General features: G+C 41.1%; 1 protein-coding gene across 1 annotated transcript; it reads left to right on the top strand.

Annotated features, from left to right (window-relative positions):
* Positions 1-756: 756 nt before the first annotated feature.
* On the top strand, positions 757-19,194 carry LOC115108619 (uncharacterized). Its single transcript, XM_029633169.2, has 2 exons — positions 757-2,169; positions 17,497-19,194. Exons 1-2 carry the CDS (start codon positions 1,776-1,778, stop codon positions 17,730-17,732), a joined length of 630 nt encoding a protein of 209 aa, XP_029489029.1. The 5' UTR covers positions 757-1,775; the 3' UTR covers positions 17,733-19,194.
* Positions 19,195-20,859: the final 1,665 nt, after the last annotated feature.

Here is a 20,859-nt window from a genome sequence, read left to right as displayed (position 1 = left end):
ACAGGATTGACGATTTCATCTTAACTCAGCCATAAATACCCCTGTGACAGGGGGAATGGAAGCTTGTTGTGTGCAACAGGAAGTGACAATTGAATGCAAGCTTCACCCAAAAATATTATATCCTTAAAACATTTCTAGTCTGTCTATTTATGGGTAACAGGGTTGACGTCTTACTCGACCCATTCAGTTTTCACCACAAAACACCAGAAAATGGCCAAAAAGAGTGAACCAGCTCACCTGCTTGTTACACTATGATTTGACTATTAGATGTTCAATGTTTCTTTTGAAAAATGGGTTTTAATTATCATTATTATTGACCATATTAAAATGCGTGTTCAGACGTAAATGAATCACTAATCACATGAAATAAATAATAATCTTCAGAAATGACTTTGTCAAAGCAACAAAATAAATAGGGCTGTACAATGATGGTGAAAACTTTGAGATTTTTGGGGGGTTAAGTGGGTTAAACTCTTCCTAAAAGTCACAGAGGGTGAATGGAGGGACATGTCAAAATGCTGAATTTATGTGCTTTAGCAGATCTATTATTATTAAAAAAATATGATTTATTGAATTATCCATGTGGTGTAAATTAAAGGGAACTTAATTTAATATAACATACTTTTACAAATCTATATTTGTGCACAATTTCTTCTTAAAATATCAAAGGCACACTTTTCGTTGAACGACCCACCCCTTTGTCCAGCTGTGGGTGCGTTGTGTTAGGACATGGAGTCATGGACACATCGAGAGAGAGCAAACCAGAATATTCTGCAACACCGCTCTCTCACTTATGCACTTCAGCGCTGGACAGCGTTTAGCCGCGTCTCTCCTGATGGAAACGGTATATGAAGTCATGGCTGGCTATAATGCAACCCTGCCAGCCTAACACCACGGCATGACTTACCTTGTCATGTACCGGTGACTGACCACCTTGGTGGAAGAGCAGGAGGTGCGAGGCTATCGCATATATGTCTCCGTGACTTTTTCCAGATCGAATCTTTTTCAATGTTCAAAACATAACCGCAGTTTGACGCGCGAAACGGAGAACTCCGCACTGCAGTCACACAGTAGGCTATATCACGTACTTTCAGTCGCTCTTGCATACACATTTTATTACACGCGTGTTTGGTTGATGTCTTGAGGAAAATTCTGAAAAAGGTTTCTCTGCATGGAAATCAAAGTAATATACCTGATGATGACACCGCATCTTTCCTAACAGTCAGTCAGTCAAGGGAGTTATTATGGAATTAACTGCAAACGACCGAAGACATTTGACACATGTAAGGAAATAAAATAAATAATTGACCAAATATTTGTAATTCTCCTTTTCACCAATGCGTGCTAAATGAATACGTTTTAATGCATCTGAAAACTGGATCTGAAAACTTTAACAATCGCTTTCATGGGCTAGATGTAGAATATAAGGTTATTTTATTGTTTGGGTATATCGGTTATCTTTAATAATTCCAGTCGACTCCTCTGACTGTGACAGTCGTGACCAATGTTGGACCCTCGAGCTCAACGTGCCTCTCGTGACTGACACATCAGAAGGAAATCTATTGGATTTATTACAAAACAACCACATCTATCTTTACTAAAGACAGCAAGAAGTTTGGTCAGTTGAGTGGATTTTATTTCGTGAATGACACTTTTTTATTTTTACGCATTATATTTTTGTGTCTTGGTGACCTGGCTGTCATTACGCGGTATTGATGGACACACACAGGTTGTTGTTGCTGCCGGACCTCGCGCAGTGATATTTAGTAGACATCATGTTTCTATGCAACACAAGTGCAATCAAAGACTGGAGCTATTTCCTCTCTCAGATCCTGCCTCTGATCAACAAGACGTCTGGCTTGGTCAATCAGGGCATCATCGACGAAGCGGAGGTGGCGACCACCACCATGGTGACTGCTCTAGAGCCGGACCTGAGCGGGATAAGCGCCAGTCACCCACCGCTGAACTCTAATCACACCTCCGGGATGGAACATGTCTTTCAGTACTCGGAGAGTGACCTTCTGTATACGGACAACAGGACACCAGCCCGGGACTCCATCCCACTGCCCAAGGCCGTGCTCTACCTTGTTTGCGCGGCGCTAGTGGTGGTCGCGGTGGTATATGCCATAGTGGGACACCTGGTCAAGGATCTGGTTACTGAGTTTGTAGGTATGTGTCAACAGTTAGTGCTCTGACAAGATGTGTGTGTGTGTGTGTGTGTGTGTGTGTGTGTGTGTGTGTGTGTGTGTGTGTGTGTGTGTGTGTGTGTGTGTGTGTGTGTGTGTGTGTGTGTGTGTGTGTGTGTGTGTGTGTGTGTGTGTGCGTGTGTGTGTGAGTGAGTCAGCATATAAGGGGGACTTGTGACTATCATTAGTTTGCAACTTTTGGACCTCAGCTTCAGTGCTTTGAGAATGAAAAGGTTGGAACTGAAACACACATTAGTTAAAATTGTGATTGTGTTAGTTTATGATGCAGTATTGCACTGTTTGTAAATGTAATTCTCTTTTCAATTGGTCAATGTGCAGATATACTGTACATCCCCTTTTTAATCAGCAATTTCCACATCATTAAATAAGATAATAATGGTTTCTGTACCAGGGATAGACTGGTGTTTATTATAATGGATAGGCCTACAGTATACAGCACAGCCTTTACTGACTCAGGCTTACTTTAGATACTGGGGATTTTGACATTGGTGAAAAACTGAGTTTACCCTCAGATTAATTGTTCAGTTCAGAAAAGGATTTTGAAGAGGAAGGCAACATAATGCTTGACCTTCATGGGAGAAATATAGACAGACCAATGGACAGATGGACTGACATCTTATCCTTACTGTCCCTGTGTCAACAATATGTATGTGTTTTTTTGTGTGTGGGGGGGGTATGAAAGCACAGTGACATCACGGTGATCAGTCCTTGTGATCAAGCAGTTTAACTTTCACTCATTAAAACATAGGCCTTGCCAACCAATCCCCCCCCCCCAGACCCTCAAACCCAAATAACATGTCATGCCATAATTTATTGTGAGGTTTATTTATTTAAAATATATTTTGAAGGTCTTTTCTGACTTTATGGAACCGATAGATAGAGGATGACAGTGGGGAAAAGACAGAGGTTGTGTTGTAGGGCAGTAGGCTGGATATGAACCTGAAGCTGCCTTAATACTGCTAGGCCAGCTAGGCCACTATACACGCACACACACACGCACGCACGCACGCACGCACGCACACACACACACACACACACACACACACACACACACACACACACACACACACACACACACACACACACACACACACACACACACACACACACACACACACACACGTTCTCCGTAAGCAGTGAACCAGGTAGTAATGGCGACGTGAAACAGTGAGTGTCTTACTGAAGCACTTACTATGCCCCAGAGCTTTACCCCTCTCTCTCTCTCTCTCTCTCTCTCTCTCTCTCTCTCTCTCTCTCTCTCTCTCTCTCTCACCCATCTACCCCCTTCCTCTACCCTTCCCCCTACTTCCCTTTCCTCTGCTTCTCTTTCCTGTGCTTCCTCTTGGTGTGTTTGGGTTATGTTCCTAAGGTGTACGTGCGACAATTGTGCAGTGGTGAGGCTGTTGTGATAGCTGTTTCTCTGTCCCTGGGATCTGGAATGCTGTGAGGATATTCTAAAGCAATGCCTCACATATTGGGCAAGAAGACATAAGGCTTTCAGAGTCTTTCAAACATACAGATCTAGATAAAATTGGCAATATATTATTTGATTTGGACAATAATCTTTCAGTTTAAATAGGGAATAGCAATAGGACAATAGGAGAGTAGGTTTATATAGGCAATATCTCAACAGAACTTACCAATGAGTTGAGCTTTGTCTTTTATTTTCTAATAAAATATCCCCTCCCCTCCCATCAAAACCAAAATTGGTTCTGTCAAAGATCCCAGAACGTTCGTCTGGTGTAGAGGTCCTGGATGGAAGGCAGCTTAGCCTCAGTGATGTACTGGGCCGTACGCACTCCCCTCTGTAGTGCCTTGCGGTCGGAGGCCGAGCAGTTGCCATACCAGGCAGTGATGCAACCGGTCAGGATGCCCTCGATGTTGCAGCTGTAAAACCTTTTGCGGATCTGAGGACCCATGCCAAATCTTTTTAGTTTCCTGAGGGGGAATAGGCTTTGTCGTGCCCTCTTCACAACTGTCTTGGTGTGTTTGGACCATTCTAGTTTGTTGTTGATGAGGACACCAAGGAACTTGAAGCTCTCAACCTGTTCCACGACAGCCCCGTCGATGAGGATGGGGGCATGCTCGGTCCTCCTTTTCCTGTAGTCCACAATTGTCTCCTTAGTCTTGGTTACGTTGAGGGATAGGTTGTTATTCTGGCACCACCTGGCCAGGTCTCTGACCTCCTCCCGATAGGCTGTCTCGTCGTTGTCAGTGATCAGTCGTGATCAGAATGTTTGTGTGTTTGTTTAAAACATTTGCCTGATGTTGCAATAACGTTCATAGACCACATTTAATCTGTTCCCCAAATGGTTCCCCAAATGTTTCATTAGCTTGTGGGAAAACAGTAGGCTGGTTGGAACATTATGGGGACATCACAAAAGATATGTTCTCAATACACAAAAACTGTTCATTTGTGCGGAGGATTCTACAATGTTTATTTTAGGGTGCAAAAAACATCAACCTGAAGTTACAAGAAAGTTCCTAGAACACTAGCTTGTTCTTTAAAGGTTCCCATAATGTTTCTTTAGGTTGTGGGAACATTGTGGGGTATCCCAAAACACAGTGCTGATTTTCAGGTAATGTTTGTATCAGGGTACACAAAACAATCCTTTAATGTTGCAAGAATGTTGACAGAACAGCCTTTCTGAGTTCTTTAAAGGTTCAGATTACATGTAATTAGGTTGAGGGAACAGTGTGGGTACAGTACAAGAGATTGGTTCCTAAAACACAAAATACGCTCAGTTGTGATGACATTGATGCAATGTTTAAGTTAGGTTGCACAGGACATTCCTATAATGTTGTAAGAATGTTGATATAACACCTGGTCTAAGTTATTTAAAGGTTCCCAGAACATTTAATTAAGTTATGGGAGTTGTCTGGGATGTTGCGATATTCACATAGATCTCACAAATATTGAACTATAAGCCAACTGTCTTAGCGGACTGTGCCACCTGTGTCTGTCTGTCTGTCTGTCTGTCTGTCTGTCTGTCTGTCTGTCTGTCTGTCTGTCTGTCTGTCTGTCTGTCTGTCTGTGTCTGTCTGTCTGTCTGTCTGTCTGTCTGTCTGTCTGTCTGTCTGTCTGTCTGTCTGTCTGTCTGTCTGTCTGTCTGTCTGTCTGTCTGTCTGTCTGTGTTGTTCTCATGGGCAGTGTCTCTCTCTGTGCTTTCTACATGGGCTATCTTCAGGGTCTGTCTCTGTTTGTCTGTTGTACTCATGGGCTGTCTGTCTGTATGTGCTGTCTTCATGAGCAGTGTCTCTGTGCTTTCTTCATGGGCTGTCTTCATGGGCTGTCTGTTGGTCTGACTTCAGGGGCTTTCTGTTTGTAAATGACAGAACAGGTCAAACCTTGGAGATAAGGAGGAGAAGGACACTGTCAAGGTGTTTTCAACAGCCAGTCTGCTGCGATATTTAGATTTTGTTGCATCAAGAGAGGAGAAGCTGGTCTCACATAAGTAGGTAGAATGAAAGGAGATTGACGCCTTCATTGCCATCTCGCTGAGTTGCGGGTATTCTCTGCTGCTGAACAGACAGAATGTGGAAAACACATCTCATTAAAACGAGCTTGCAGGCCTTGGTCACAGGACAGCTCCAGTAGTTTATCCTCAAGCTGTGACAAGTTGTGTCTCTTCAGTGCTGGTGAATGGATTACGCACCTACTGCCTATCCTGGCGTGGATCAGATTGTGAAAGGAAGTAAGCCTTATGAGAGACACAGCTTGTCTGTGAAATTATTGTGCAGCATTTTTGTTTGGTTGGTCATGTCATCTTGTTTAAACAAAGTCTGGTTAATCCTTGAGATGTGGATGCTTTGTTTCTAAATGTTTACGCAATTTTGATGGCTTCATAGCGTCATTGCGGTGATCACTAGTTACCACAGCAACAAAGTAAGAAGCCACAAAGCCTACTCAACCAATCAGATAAGGAAGTGTGATATGGCGTTTCCCGGCTCAGAAGGCATCCAGAATTGTTTTTGAAACAAAAGTTATTTTTGTCCTCTGAAGAAGGAGGTGGATGGGCCAATAACATGAATGTAAATACAGTATAAAGTATGTAAATCGGGTTTGGGTGGTGAGTTTCTCTTTACACTGGTTGGCAGGTAGCCTAGTGGTTAGAGTGTTGGGCCAGTAACCAAAAGGTTGCTAGATCAAATTCCTGAGCTGACAAGGTAAAAATCTGCTGTTCTACCCCTGAATAAGGCAGTTAACCCACTGTTCCTAGGCTGTCATTGTAAAGAAGAATTTGTTCTTAATTGCCTGGTTAAATAAAATACATGACTAAGAGCTTTCGGTATCTAGAACTGTGCCAAGTCCATTTAGTTATTATGAAATGTTTTGCCCTCTTCCATAGCTTGAAGACCATGCCTTTGTACAGAGATAGAAACTGGTACAACATACTATTTTCCACATTTTCCACATTTTGCTGTGTTACAAGTTACAAGTTACAAGTTGCATGGCCTCACTGTAATAATTCTGTTTAACATGTTTTTTAATGACTACCTCATCTCTGTACCCCACACATACAATTATCTGTAAGGTCCCTCAGTTGAGCAGTAAATTTCAAACACCGATTCAACCACAAAGACCAGGGATGTTTTCCAACAGTGGCAGTAGGTCCCGTTTAAGACGAGGAATGACATTTTTTTTTTAATGAGCATTGCCTTATTTCTATTACAGCATATTGGATGACTGTCATTCATATTCAATTCACCCAGCTCATTGTAACATCGATAGGGTTAGGCTACTACATGATACTTGAATGTCCCCTATGAGGTTGCTTCAACCTAGCCTATGAATGAAAGTTTACAACATAGGTGCACAGGTCTAGAGAAACATCCGAGAAGGTGACGGACAGCGAGTCATTCAATACCAACTTGCCCCCATTGGGTCTAGGGTGCATTTTTCAACAGAATTGGCAGAATGAATACACCCCTAATCACACACAAACACAGTTCACTTTCATAACAGCCACATACTAATTCCTTCTCGCAGCTACGCGCTGTCCTCTTATCACCCTTTCCCTTTACTTGTGGACTCCAGTGCACAACACATCAGCTGTCTGTGACCAGGCCCCAAAAAACATGTCAAAACCCCTAACTGTTACACACAGCCTACTTTGTTGTCACCATAGTAGCTAACGTCATAGTCAACATAGCCACTAGAACTAACTCATTAGTAAACTCGCTACAATCATGCAGTAAAGTGTACAGTCAGCAAGGAGTTTAGCAGTTACACTGGCGTGCCCCAGTGGCAATAAATTAATAAAACCTTAAGCTTACCCTGACTTAGAAGAGTTACAGTGTTGGATAGCCATAGCGAGCTAGCTAACAAAGAATCCCTCTCTGTTTGAGCCAGGTGTTTGAGCAGGCTAAACTAGCTAGCTTCATTCGCTAGCTAAGTTAAAGTGAAAGTGAAAAAGATACAATGAAACATGGTCTCTCTCTCTCTCTCTCTCTCTTGCCTCTCCTTCACTTTTATGGACATTAATTAGTTGAAAACTGTTCAACTATTCTGTTTCTCTCTGTTTCTCTCTCTTCTCTACTTACCCCATTGTATGCAACTATAGTGTTGGTTAGTTGTAGCTTATGCTTTCAGTACCAGTGGAGGCTGGTGGGATGAGCTATAGGAGTATGGGCTCATTGTAATGACTGGAATGGAATAAATGTAATGATGTCATACATGTGGTTTCCATATGTTTGATGTGTTTGATACCGTTTCATTTATTCCATTCAAACCATTACAATGAGCTCATCCTCCTATAGCTCCTCCCACCAGCCTCAACTGTTCAGCACTGGATTCATTCTCGGTTCATTTGATTGGGTGGACAACATGTCAGTTCATGCTGCTAGAGCTCTGATAGGTTGGAGGACGTCCTCCGGAAGTTGTCATAATTCATGTGTAAGTCTATGGAAGGGGGTAAGAACCATGAGAATCATTAGGGCTCAAATTGAAGTCAATGTACTCAGAGGAGGACGGAAATGTAGCTATCCTCTGGCTACACCATGATGCTTCCCTACAGAGTGCTGTTCAGGCTACTGTAAACCTTTGTGTTTTTATCAATTATCTAGTGACGTGAATATATTTGGTAAAGTTTTATCTCAAAACATTTAAATCAAATGAAATGTATCTATATAGCCCTTCTTACATCAGCTGATGCCACAAAGTGCTGTATAGATACCCAGCCTAAAACCCCAAACAGCAAGCAATGCAGGTGTAGAAGCACAGTGGCAAGGAAAAACTCCCTAGCAGTGGCCAGTCCTCTTCTGGCTGTGGAGATTATAACAGAACATGGCCAAGATGTTCAAATGTTCATAAATTACCAACATTGTCAAATAATAATAATCACAGTAGTTGTCGAGGGTGCAACAGGTCAGCACCTCAGGAGTAAATGTCAGTTGGCTTTTCATAGAAGATCATTGAGAGTATCTCTACCGCTCCTGCTGTCTCTAGAGAGTTGAAAACAGCAGGTCTGGGACAGGTAGCACATCCGGTGAACAGGTTCCATAGCCGCAGGCAGAACAGTTGACACTGGAGCAGCAGCACGGCCAGGTGGACTGGGGACAGCAAGGAGTCATCATACCAGGTAGTCCTGAGGCAGGGTCCTAGGGCTCAGGTCCTCAGAGAGAGAGAGAAAGAAAGAAAGAAAGAGAGATTTAGAGAGAGCATACTTAAATTCACACAGGACACCGGATAAGACAGGATAAATACTCCAGATATACCTAAATGTTTCACAATTTTATTTTTATGAAATTCACTGAGGAGGATGGTCCTCCCCTTCCTCCTCTGAGGAACCTTCACTGTTTTCAAATGCCGCGCAAATAAGGGCACCCATTGGTAGAGGTGTAAAAAAAACAAAAAAGCAGAAAATACATTTGAGCATGCTGTTATTAATTACACTTTTGGATGGTGTATCAATACACCCAGTCACTACAAAGATACAGGTGTCTTTCCTAATGCAGTTGCCAGAGAGGAAGGACATCTCTCAGGGATTTCACCATGAGGCCAATGGTAACTTTAAAACAGTTACAGAGTCTAATGGCTGTGATAGGAGAAAACTGAGGAGGGAACAACAACATTGTCGTTACTCCCCAATACTAACCCAGATGACAAAGTGAAAAGAAGGAAGCCTGTACAGAATACAAATATTCCAAAACATGTATCATGTTTGCAACAAGGCAATAAAGTAATACTGCAACAAACATGGCAAAGCAATTACCTTTTTGTTCTGAATATAAAATGTTATGTTTGGGACCAATCCAATACAACACATTACTGAGTACCACTCTCATATTTTCAAGCGTAGTGGTGGCTGCATCATGTTATGGGTATTCATGTAATCCTTAAGGACTGGGGAGTTTTTCAGGATAAAAAATTAATGGAATGAACTAAGCACAGGCAAGATCCTAGAGAAAAACCTGGTTCAGTCTGTTTCCCACAAGACACTGGGAGATGAATGCACCTTTCATCAGGACAAAAACCTAAAGCACAAGGCCAAATCTACACTAGAGTTGCTAACCAAGAAGACAGTGAATGTTCCTGAGTGGCCGAGTTACAGTTTTGACTTAAATCTACTAGAAAATCTATGACAAGATCTGAAAATGGTTGTGTAGCAATGATCAACAACAAATTTGACAGAAAGTAATGAGCAAATGTTGCACAATCCCAGTGTGGAAATCTTAGCTGTAATCGCTGCCAAACGTGCTTTTACAAAGTATTGACTTAGGGGTGTGATTACTTATGTAAATTAGATATTTCTGTATTTCGTTTTCAATAAATTTGCAAAAATATCTAAAAACATGTTTTTCACTTTGTGATTATGGGGTATGGTGTGTAAATCAGTGAGAAAAACATATTTAATCCATTTTGAACTCAGGCTGTGACACAACAAAATGTGGAATAAGCATTAATACTTTCTGATGGCACTGTATGTTAAGTTAAACAAATACACGACTATAGTAAGTGCCTAGGCGTCAAATAGTGTATTTATTTGAACTAGGCAAGTCAGTTAAGAACAAATTCATATTTCCAATGACGGCCTATCCCGGCCAAACCCTCCCCTAACCCAGATGACTCTGGGCCACTCAGGATCCTAAATGTAAAATAATATTAATAAAGTAACAGGGGTGAAGTTGTCATCTTAAATCAGCCAAAAATCAGCCAATTTCTGGCAACATTTTTGTGAAACTGTGAACGTTTTCCTTGTGGATTACTTGAGGATTTTGTCAATTAAAAAATAAACTCAAGATGTGTCCATTTGTTTGTGTACATGCCATTTTAAAAACAATGCAGATATTGGAGTAAACCTATTTTGGGTTAAGAGAAGTAACAATCAGTAAGTGTACACATCATAATAATCTTGCAAGCTGAGTTTGAATAACACTTTGCATTTATAACAGTTGGTTTTGCTATATCTAATAAATAACCAAATCATTGATGGAGCACTAGATAAAAGAAATAATATAAAAGAGAATGTCTCTTGTCTGCTCCTCCATGCCAGTGCTCCTCCATACCACTCCCTCATCTGATTGGTCGGTTCCACGAACTGTAAACTGGCATACATGTCATCACACTCCCTCATCTGATTGGTCGAGTAGGCAGCCTTCTGACGTTGTGGCTTTGTTATCTAGCGATGACCAATAGTTGCTGAGCCAAGTCTGAAATATCATACAGACACATTTTGGAGGGCAGCTGTTATTTGAAACAAATCCAAACTTGATGCAGTGCCTTAGTCCACGGTGCCTGAAGGGGAGCCCTAGGTTTGTTTGTTCATTTAGCCTCAGATTCATTTGTTTGGTCCACTTCTTTCACATTAAAATACGAATCTAGTCGCTTTTGTATAGAGCAGGCCATGGCTATTGGCTGTTTGGTTAGCTAACAGGGAGAGTGAGACAGCATGCAGGCTGCGCAGCAGGGTTAGCTTGTGTGTGCATTTGGTCAAAGATATTTATAACCAACCCAAGATAGTTCATCTGTGTTGTTTACAGTGGGAGCAAATGAAGCATAGTGGGAAGAACAAGCAAGGAGGTGGGCAAAGCTAAGCACGAGTTAGAGAGATCCTATTGGCTCATTATAGCATGAATTCACATATTTCCGTTAGGGAATGCCTCCTCTGTTAAGTACGCGTGTGCACAAACTCAATTCAACCTTGCACTCCTTCTAAACAACACAATTCGTAAAGTTTATAAAACGTAGTGCTCTGTGTTCGTCACAGATTTTAGTTTAGGGAACAGAAAAATGTATTGAGATCAGATGTTGATGAGAAAGTTATTCATGAGAAAGTTGGTAGAATATCGGCCCAGTTTCACCTAGTTCCATCCTCTCCCACTACCAGCGACTGGCTCTCCCACTATTCTCGGCTGGACTTCCTCTCACAACCACATTTGGTCGTTAGAAAACATTCTAAACGGATGCTTCATGCCACACCAGACTTCGCTTTGGATCCCCCTCCTGTCCAGCTCAGACGTTCGTCGTCGCCGACTTTCTAGCTGCTGCCGAACCTGCTGCTGGAAAACGCCCTTCACTCATCGACCCCGGACTTGTCTCGTCATCATTACACACATCTGGTTCCAATCCCCACTCTATCACTGTATATATACTCCCTCTGTCATTTGTCCTTGTCGGTCATTGTAAATGTTGCTTGTTTTCCTGAGAGGAATCTCTCCTACTATTTTCGGAGTACTTTATTATTTTGCGCTTTGCGTTTCATCCCGCTTTTATATATATAGTGCTTTAATAAACTGAGTAGTTCTAAACCTGCGACTGCCTCCTGCCTGCTCCTCTCTACACTTTATAAAGTGTGATGTAGCTATACTTCGTCATGGCAACACAATTTGTTAACAGCATCATGCAGAGTTCAGCCTATAACAAACATTTATTTGAATGAAATATGCCGTGGACCCCAAAAAAACAACCAATCATATTTAAGACAAATATGCCGAGGACTGGGTTTTGGGAAAGGCTGCTCTACATCACAATTAAGTGCATCGACAACGTCGTCCCCATAGTGACAGTACGTACATATCCCAACCAGAAGCCATGGATTACAGGCAACATCCACACTGAGCTCAAGGCTAGAGCTGACGCTTTCAAGGAGCAGGACACTAATTCAGACATTTATAAGAAATCCCGCTACGCCCTCAGACAAACCCTCAAACAGGCAAAGCGTCAATACAGGACAAAGATAGAATCCTACTACACCGGCTGTGACGCTCGTCGGATGTGCCTGGACTAGCAAAATATCACTCATTACAAAGGGAAACCCAGCAGAGTTGGAGCACCAGCTGTTCAGGGCAACTGTATTATCACGCTCTCAGTAGCCAATGTGAGTACGACATTTAACCCCCTAGAATTGATTGACGAACCGGTGCGGCAATCTAAGTAACATAATAAAAAAATCCCCATAGAAATAAGTCAGTTTAAACTAGAGATATCTGCACCTACGGTGAAAGGTGGCAGAGCTAGAGTGGTGTTTGTCAGATCATGAGACATCCCTGAAATTGGTCTTCTCACGAAAACATTTGTAGCGTCCAAACGGCTTGACCTACAAACAAGTGTCACAGTAAAGGCCAAATTCAATATTTAATCAAATCATTTTTTTTTGTATATATATTTCTATACTTAAAGAGGTCCCAAAATTCCAAATCAAATAGCTAAATTATTCATAGTATGACCATCTTAACACAAATCCCCTGCCTCCAAAACTTCTATACCAGGCGGTGTCAGAGGAAGGCCCTAAAAATGGTCAAAGACTCTAGCCAGCCAAGTCATAGACTGTTCTCTCTGCTACCGCACGGCAAGCAGTACCGGAGCGCCAAATCTAGGAGCTTCTAGCCCCAAGCCATAAGACTGCTGAACTACAAATGGATACATACAGTGCCTTGCGAAAGTATTCGGCCCCCTTGAACTTTGCGACCTTTTGCCACATTTCAGGCTTCAAACATAAAGATATAAAACTGTATTTTTTTGTGAAGAATCAACAACAAGTGGGACACAATCATGAAGTGGAACGACATTTATTGGATATTTCAAACTTTTTTAACAAATCAAAAACTGAAATATTGGGCGTGCAAAATTATTCAGCCCCCTTAAGTTAATACTTTGTAGCGCCACCTTTTGCTGCGATTACAGCTGTAAGCACCACCTTTTGCTGCGATTACATTTACATTTATTATTTATTCATTTTGTTACAATAGGCTACATTGTTTCAGTTGTCTCATTCTTTTTTGTAATTGGATACAGTCTCTTTAAATTAAGAGATGATGCAGCGGCTTGTGCTCACTCTAATTTGGACAAATTTAGAATGTCACTTTTTGTCAGTCGTAGGCTGGGGAGCCATACGTTTTTTTTGACCGAATCCTAACTTTTGTTATCCCTGTGGAAATATTTTACCTGAAGATATTTATCTTTAAATCTGTGGATACCTTTACATACTGGAAATCTGTGGAATAAAGTATTGCATTTTTTACGAGTCCGTGGTAATTTAACTAGAGTGAGTGATGCATGTCTAGCAAACAGCCCCAAGCTAAGCTATCGCTGCCCCTACACAGATACATACATTATCTGAATGTCAGCACTACTGGACAGTTCTCTTGTCATATCCCCACAATGTTCCCACAACCTCAATACATGTTTTAGGAACTTTTAAGGAACATAAAAGAACATGTTCAAATAAAATCAAAGTGTATTTGTCACATGCGCTGAATACAACAGAGACCTTACAGTGAAATGCTTACTTAAAGGCTCTAACCAATAGTGCAACAAATGTATTTTGTGAACATTCTTGTAACATCAGGCAAATGTTTTCTACAAACATTGTATAATCATCAGCACAAATGGACAGTTGTTGTTATGAAAACATTTGCTACAACTTAGCGAATGTTCTGGGAACTTTCACAGAACCAATTGTGGCTCCTGGATTCGGTCTTAAGTAGCAAAATTTGAAATGGTGTTTTTTACATTGGATAAAAGTAGAGACTCAGAGCTACAAAATGGTATATCATACACTGAATTTGAGGAACAATGGGAAAGTAATTCTGCTTTTAAAGTTGATCAACTTGTAAACTCACTTTTGAGAAAGTCGCCTTTGAATGTTTTGGTATCTAGTGAAGAGCTCTCCTTTGTCTATTCTCATTCAGCATTGTTCACAACCACTTAAGCTTTAGCTCCACTCATCTCGTTTTGCTCTCGGAGCGCACACTTGACACTGGCCAATGATCTGTTAACCTCTAGATAACATGAAAACAGCCTAACCAGCTCTGCTGGCAACAATCTCATTACGTTTTTTTGCAGACGTTTACTGACAAAGGCCAAATTCAACAGGTGTTATACACACATCATGTAATGTTAGCTAACGAGCCAGCCAGCTAACGTTAGCTAGTTAAACAACAATGAACAGTGCCAACAATGCCATAGTGTTGGGAGCAAACCAACCAGGTTCAATGTTAGCTAGCTAACATTAGGCTCCAACAAATAATAACGTCAGCTAGGGAGCCAGCCAGCTAACGTTAGCTAGCTAGCTTTAGCTTTAAATTAAATCCCTTTCTGTCAAAATTAGAAACATGTAATATCTGAAAATGTAGCTTGCTAATGCTAGACTATTTTACCTGTATACATCATCATGCATGATGGACGCATCTCCCTGTCAGGAATGCCATACCATGGTGGCCCTTAGTTTGAAGATGTAATCCAGAGACAAGTGTTTTCTCCATCTCTGTAGCTATCATACTCCAATTCCACTGATTTCAAACCTTGATCCTCCAGAAAGTGGAGAGCAACACTTATGCAGCTCCACTACACAATACATTAAAAAAAGCTGTGTTCGACAGGATTACCAACACAGACTGACCAGCTCAAATAGACAGAAGCCTTATATATGGCAGACCAATCCGGAACTTCTCTCTCGGCATGTCCAGCCCACTCATTAACATTTTTATTTGTATTTACAGATGGGATACAAGTTTGTTATTAAGGCACATGAAAGTTCATGTTCGAGAAGGCATTTCTGGCAACAAAAAAACACATTTTGGTTGAAAAATATATTTTTACGTTCAAATGGCTCTCCTGTAAAGTTGTGACTTGAGACATACAACTTGTTTCTTGAATCTGGTCACAATTTTGGTTTGCTGGGAAAACATTACTGGTACATTGTGGTATTACATTATCTGGAAACTTAATGAGAACTTTTGGGGAATATTCTGTAGTGTTTGTTACAAATGTTGTGCACATTTTTATGAATGTTAGGAGAACATTCAAAGGATATTTCTTTTAAAATCTTTAAAAAAAAATGTTATCATGTTATCATCCCAATGTTAGATAAAACCCTATCTAGAACTTAATGGGAATCGTAACTAATGTTCTGGGAATGTTCCCGGTTTGCTGGGTCTGCTAAAGCAAGGGCAAATACCCTCCAGAACATCCTAACAGTATGTCAGACGTGTGCGTGTGTGTGGGTGGTGCTTGTGCATGTGTACATGTATGTTTGAGTATGCGGGACCAAGTTGAAGAACACAATTTCACAATACACTCATCCTTCTGCTCTTTCCATTGTCTGTCTGCCTTAATTCCAGCTCCCTATCTGACACCCCAATGATTGATGTCTTCCAATCAAGATCTCTCCCCCACATGATGGGGGTGGTGTGTGGTGTGTGCAAATGGCAGGCAGGCAGGCGGGTGAGGCGTTTCCCCAGAAACAATTTTAAATCTGCATCCCAAATGGCACCCTATTCCCTACATAGTGCAACATTGTTTGGTCAAAAGTAGTGCACTTTATGGGGAATAGGGTGCCATTTGGGTCATACAAATTTGATGGTGTTTTGCCTCTAATGGAATTGAGAATAGTAAAGCAATCATAACTCTGCGTCAAATGAAGTTTGCAGTCTTGTTCTTTTGAATGTCATGAATTTAAGGCTTTCTCACATTCACATTCAGCTGCAGGCATTTCCTTTTGTCCTGTCCTCCTCATGTAGTCCACAGCAGCACATCATCTATGAACGCTATCTGTGGAGTTTGTGTGTGTTTGTTTGATGTGTGTGGTAGTGGTAGCCATTGGCATGCAGTGTGAGCAGTACATTGACTATCATAACTATTCACCCCCTCAGATTTCTTCTATTTTGTTGTGTTACATAGTGGGATTACAATGGTTTTAATTGTCAATGTTTGTCAATGATCTACACAAAATACAATGTAATGTTGGAATGTTTGTTCAAAGTGAAAGAATATTCCAACATTCTTTAAACATGAATGAAAAATGAAACACTATTAAGTCTTGATTAGATAAGAATTCACCCACCTGAGTCAATAAATGTTAGAAACTCCATTGGCAGCAATTACAGCTGTGCTTTCCTTCAATTTTCCTAAAATTGGGGAGAAAAAAGCGGGTAAAAACAGATAATATGGAAAGTGATACACAGTGTTGTGTTAGATTTGCCCCAAACATAACACTTTGTATTCAGGACAATTTTTTGTTGTTGCAGTATTAGTCCGTTTGGAAGGACACCTGTATCTTTGTAGGGATTGTGTGTATTGGTACACCATCCAAAGCTTACTTAATAACTTGCTCAAAGGGATATTTTTTTTTACCCATCTACCAATAGGTGACCTTCTTTGGAAAAGTCTTTGTGCTTGTATTTGTGCTTGAAAATCGCTGCTAGTCTGTAGGACTTTACAGATAATTGTGTGTGGGGGGAGAGACAGGGTAGTCATTCAGAAATCATGTTAACCTCTATTATTGCACACAGAGTGAATCTATGCAAGTTATTATGTGATTTATTAAGCCATCTTTTACTCCTGAACTAATTAGCATTTTCCATAACAAAGGGGTTAAATACGTACCGTATATCATCAATAAATTTTAGGTTTTTATTGTGTATGAACCTGTAAACATTTATTGAATTTTCTTTTCACTTTGACATTATTGAGTATTTTGTGTAAATCAGTGACAAAAATATCTCAAATAAATTCATTTAAATCCTACTAAAAATCCATGGTGGATACTTATACATGAATAAACGCATATTCTTTTGAAATAATATCTTTCAAATAATTGACATAAAGGAAGGGACCAGGAAATCTGGTCACAATGCAGACACAGCGGATGGATGAGACACATTTTAATACCATGTGTAGACACATGTCGGAAAATGTGGGAACAATCAGAATGTGGATAAGATCAGGACAAAGGACGCATGTTAGTCCCATGTATAAACGAGGCTTGAGATATGTTCTCTCTCTCTCTCTCTCTCTCTCTGTCTCTCTCTCTCTCTCTCTCTCTCTCTCTCTCTCTGTCTCCTCTAGACTGCAGGTTGTTTGGTGGCTGCAGAGTGACCAACAGGAGTAAGAGTGAGATAAACTGTATCACCAACAGCGTGAACGAGATGAGTGAGATGAGCGAAAGGCCACAGTTGGTAGAGATGAACTACATTACTTGTAACCACAGTAACTGCCTGGGGGTGACTGCCCAACCAGAAGAACTCATAGTGACCATAGACGAGACGTTACAGCTGCCACGGGATACACACACTGGGACCTAAAACCTTGGGCACAACAGTCATCTGATATCGGATAAGAGGGAAAGGAAACAGCCAGTTTGCTTGGGTTTCCTTCATAAATGGAGCAACCTAGTCTATCACAAACCGATATCCACTGTCCATTACAGTACAGCAGTGGCATCGACTGATGTTTGTCATGAGGTTGTTAAAATGAGGACAAAAAGTATTGAAAAGTCTTAAAACAAAGGCGATGGACAACTTTACAGCACTGGATGCAAACGTTGACATTGAACTGGAGGAATAACTAACAGTTGGAGTGGACTGATTCTTTTTCTGAATTTCACCATCCTGTCACTCATCATTGTGTCTTGTTCTTGGTAAGCCTTTACCTGTACACATTGTACTCTCCAAATGTGATCCAAGTATTTGACCGTGACTAATCTCTTGTTCACACAAACACACACACACACACACACACACACACACACACACACACACACACACACACACACACACACACACACACACACACACACACACACACACACACACACACACACACACACACAGTCTTAAATGTACAGTGTAGTGGTTGAAGTGCAGTGACGATCAATTCAATTTAGCTCCTATCCTCTTCATTGTCCAGATACATTTCTACGTGCTATGAGCAAGATGTGATCTCAACAAAATCATAACGTTCCAGGTACAATATGAGGGTGAGACAATATTTTTTTCTCTTGACGTTGTAACACGACTGGTGAAACCAAGGTCATTTTGTTCAATGGAAACTGCAATTATATTACACAAAAAAAGACATGATGAAGATGTGCATGTGCATGCGTATTTCACACATTTCTTATTTATTTTTATTTCACGTGTTACATATTTCGGATTAATAACTTCTATGTGTACCGTGTCTTTCCAAATGCTCCCCGTGACTTCAATCATCAATCTCAGCAAGAGCTTACAGTTCTGATATATTTTATAACATTATGTATAGCAATGGGAACGTCCCAAATGCAACCAATGATATTTGAAGCCTTTCATTCTGTATTACCTCACTACTAAGGGCTAAGAGCTGCTGCTGTTGTGTGTGTGTGGTGTGTACCATGCTGCCAAGGTGACCTCAAAGCTAAGGGGGTTGTCTCTCCTATTCTACTGCTTTACTGTACGCTCCCTCTAATGGTTAGATGCATTGGGGGAAATCATGGTGTACTTAACAGTAACTTCTGCAATGCACAGTGATGCTGCATAATGTCACATATAGAAATGCCATGCATAGATTACATTTCATGAGTAATAGAGCATAATACAGTAGTCCTTTCTATTCATTCTATTTCTACATGTACCATTGTTGCAAGAAAATTCTCTTCACATCAAGCACAAGGTCTAGTTTCACCAGTCTTTTGATCAAGTCTTTCCTCACCACTTAGTCCCCTCTCCTTGCAGTCTGTGATTTCCAGTGTGTCCAAAATACTGAGCAAGAATAAAGACCAAAAACAACCTAGAAGTAGTCCTTGTCAGTTTCTTCTTGATTACATTTATATTTCTCCCTTATTTTACATTTCCAGAGTTGAGATTTCACAAGTTAATATTATTTTCTGATTGCAAAATATTTTAACTAAATGCAGTTTATTAGCTTCCAGAATGTAAGTAGGTATATCTAGCTGTCTGATAACACATTCTGATTGTGTTACCCCTCCCAAAAAATGTAATAAATTGTCACGACTTGTCACGACTTGTCACGATCGGTCCCTCTCCTTGTTCGGGCGGCGTTCAGCGGGTGACGAACTCCTCAATGCTGCAGGAGTTCCATCGTCTTCGTCCGGATCACCCTGCGCCTCGCCTTCTGGGTCGTCCCCGAGGCCGGTGTCGCCATGTGTCAAGGGGGGTTACTGTCACGACTTCCGCTGAAGTCGGTCCCTCTCCTTGTTCGGGCGGCGTTCGGCGGTCTACGTCACCGGTCTTCTACCCATCGCCGATCCACCTTTAATTTTCCATTTGTTTTGTCTTGTTTTCCCACACACCTGGTTTCAATTCCATCATTAAATGCTGTGTATTTAACCCTCTGTTTCCGCCCATGTTCTATTGTCCGGAATTGTTTATTGTAGTGCTTGTGCACGTTATGCTGGTGTGTACCGGGTTTTGATTACCCATTGATTTATTGTTCTGTTTACGGTGGTTTTGTTTAGTAAACTGCGCCATTGTAAATCAGTTTTTGCTGTCTGCGCCTGACTTCTCTGCTGCCAGTACGCACCCCCTACATAAATATCCTATTAACAACTGCAAACATTTCTCATTGCAGGAAATTAGCTGTAAAACTGCTATTTTTCCTCTCCGCCCCATGGCAAAATGTGTAGAATTGCAGCAAGCTAGCTTTAAAACTATAACATATTCTTTACATCCCATTGCAAAATGTGTAGAATTAACTTAAAATTGCTCTCTGCAGTGAGTTCTGATATTTTGTTCCCATCCCCATCAGTTGCACAAAAACTGTTCAAATCAAATCAAATCAAATCAAATTTATTTATATAGCCCTTCGTACATCAGCTGATATCTCAAAGTGCTGTACAGAAACCCAGCCTAAAACCCCAAACAGCAAGCAATGCAGGTGTAGAAGCACGGTGGCTAGGAAAAACTCCCTAGAAAGCCCAAAACCTAGGAAGAAACCTAGAGAGGAACCAGGCTATGTGGGGTGGCCAGTCCTCTTCTGGCTGTGCCGGGTGGAGATTATAACAGAACATGGCCAAGATGTTCAAATGTTCATAAATGACCAGCATGGTCGAATAATAATAAGGCAGAACAGTTGAAACTGGAGCAGCAGCATGGCCAGGTGGACTGGGGACAGCAAGGAGTCATCATGTCAAGTAGTCCTTGCAATGTTACGTAGATGGAAAAAAGCTGTCCTCAAAATGGTCTTGATATGTTCTTCAAAAGAGAGCTCAGGGTCCAGAGTAACGCCGAGGTCCTTCACAGTTTTATTTGAGACGACTGTACAACCATTAAGATTAATTGTCAGATTCAACAGAAGATCTCTTTGTTTCTTGGGACCTAGAACAAGCATCTCTGTTTTGTCCGAGTTTAATAGTAGAAAGTTTTCAGCCATCCACTTCCTTATTTATGTCTGAAACACATGCTTCTAGTGAGGGAAATTTTGGGGCTTCACCAT

Source organism: Oncorhynchus nerka, linkage group LG24 (assembly GCF_034236695.1).
Source record: "Oncorhynchus nerka isolate Pitt River linkage group LG24, Oner_Uvic_2.0, whole genome shotgun sequence".
Taxonomy (NCBI): Eukaryota; Metazoa; Chordata; class Actinopteri; order Salmoniformes; family Salmonidae; genus Oncorhynchus; species Oncorhynchus nerka.
Note: the sequence above shows the minus strand (reverse complement) of the source record. Positions and strands in the feature narration are given on the sequence as shown.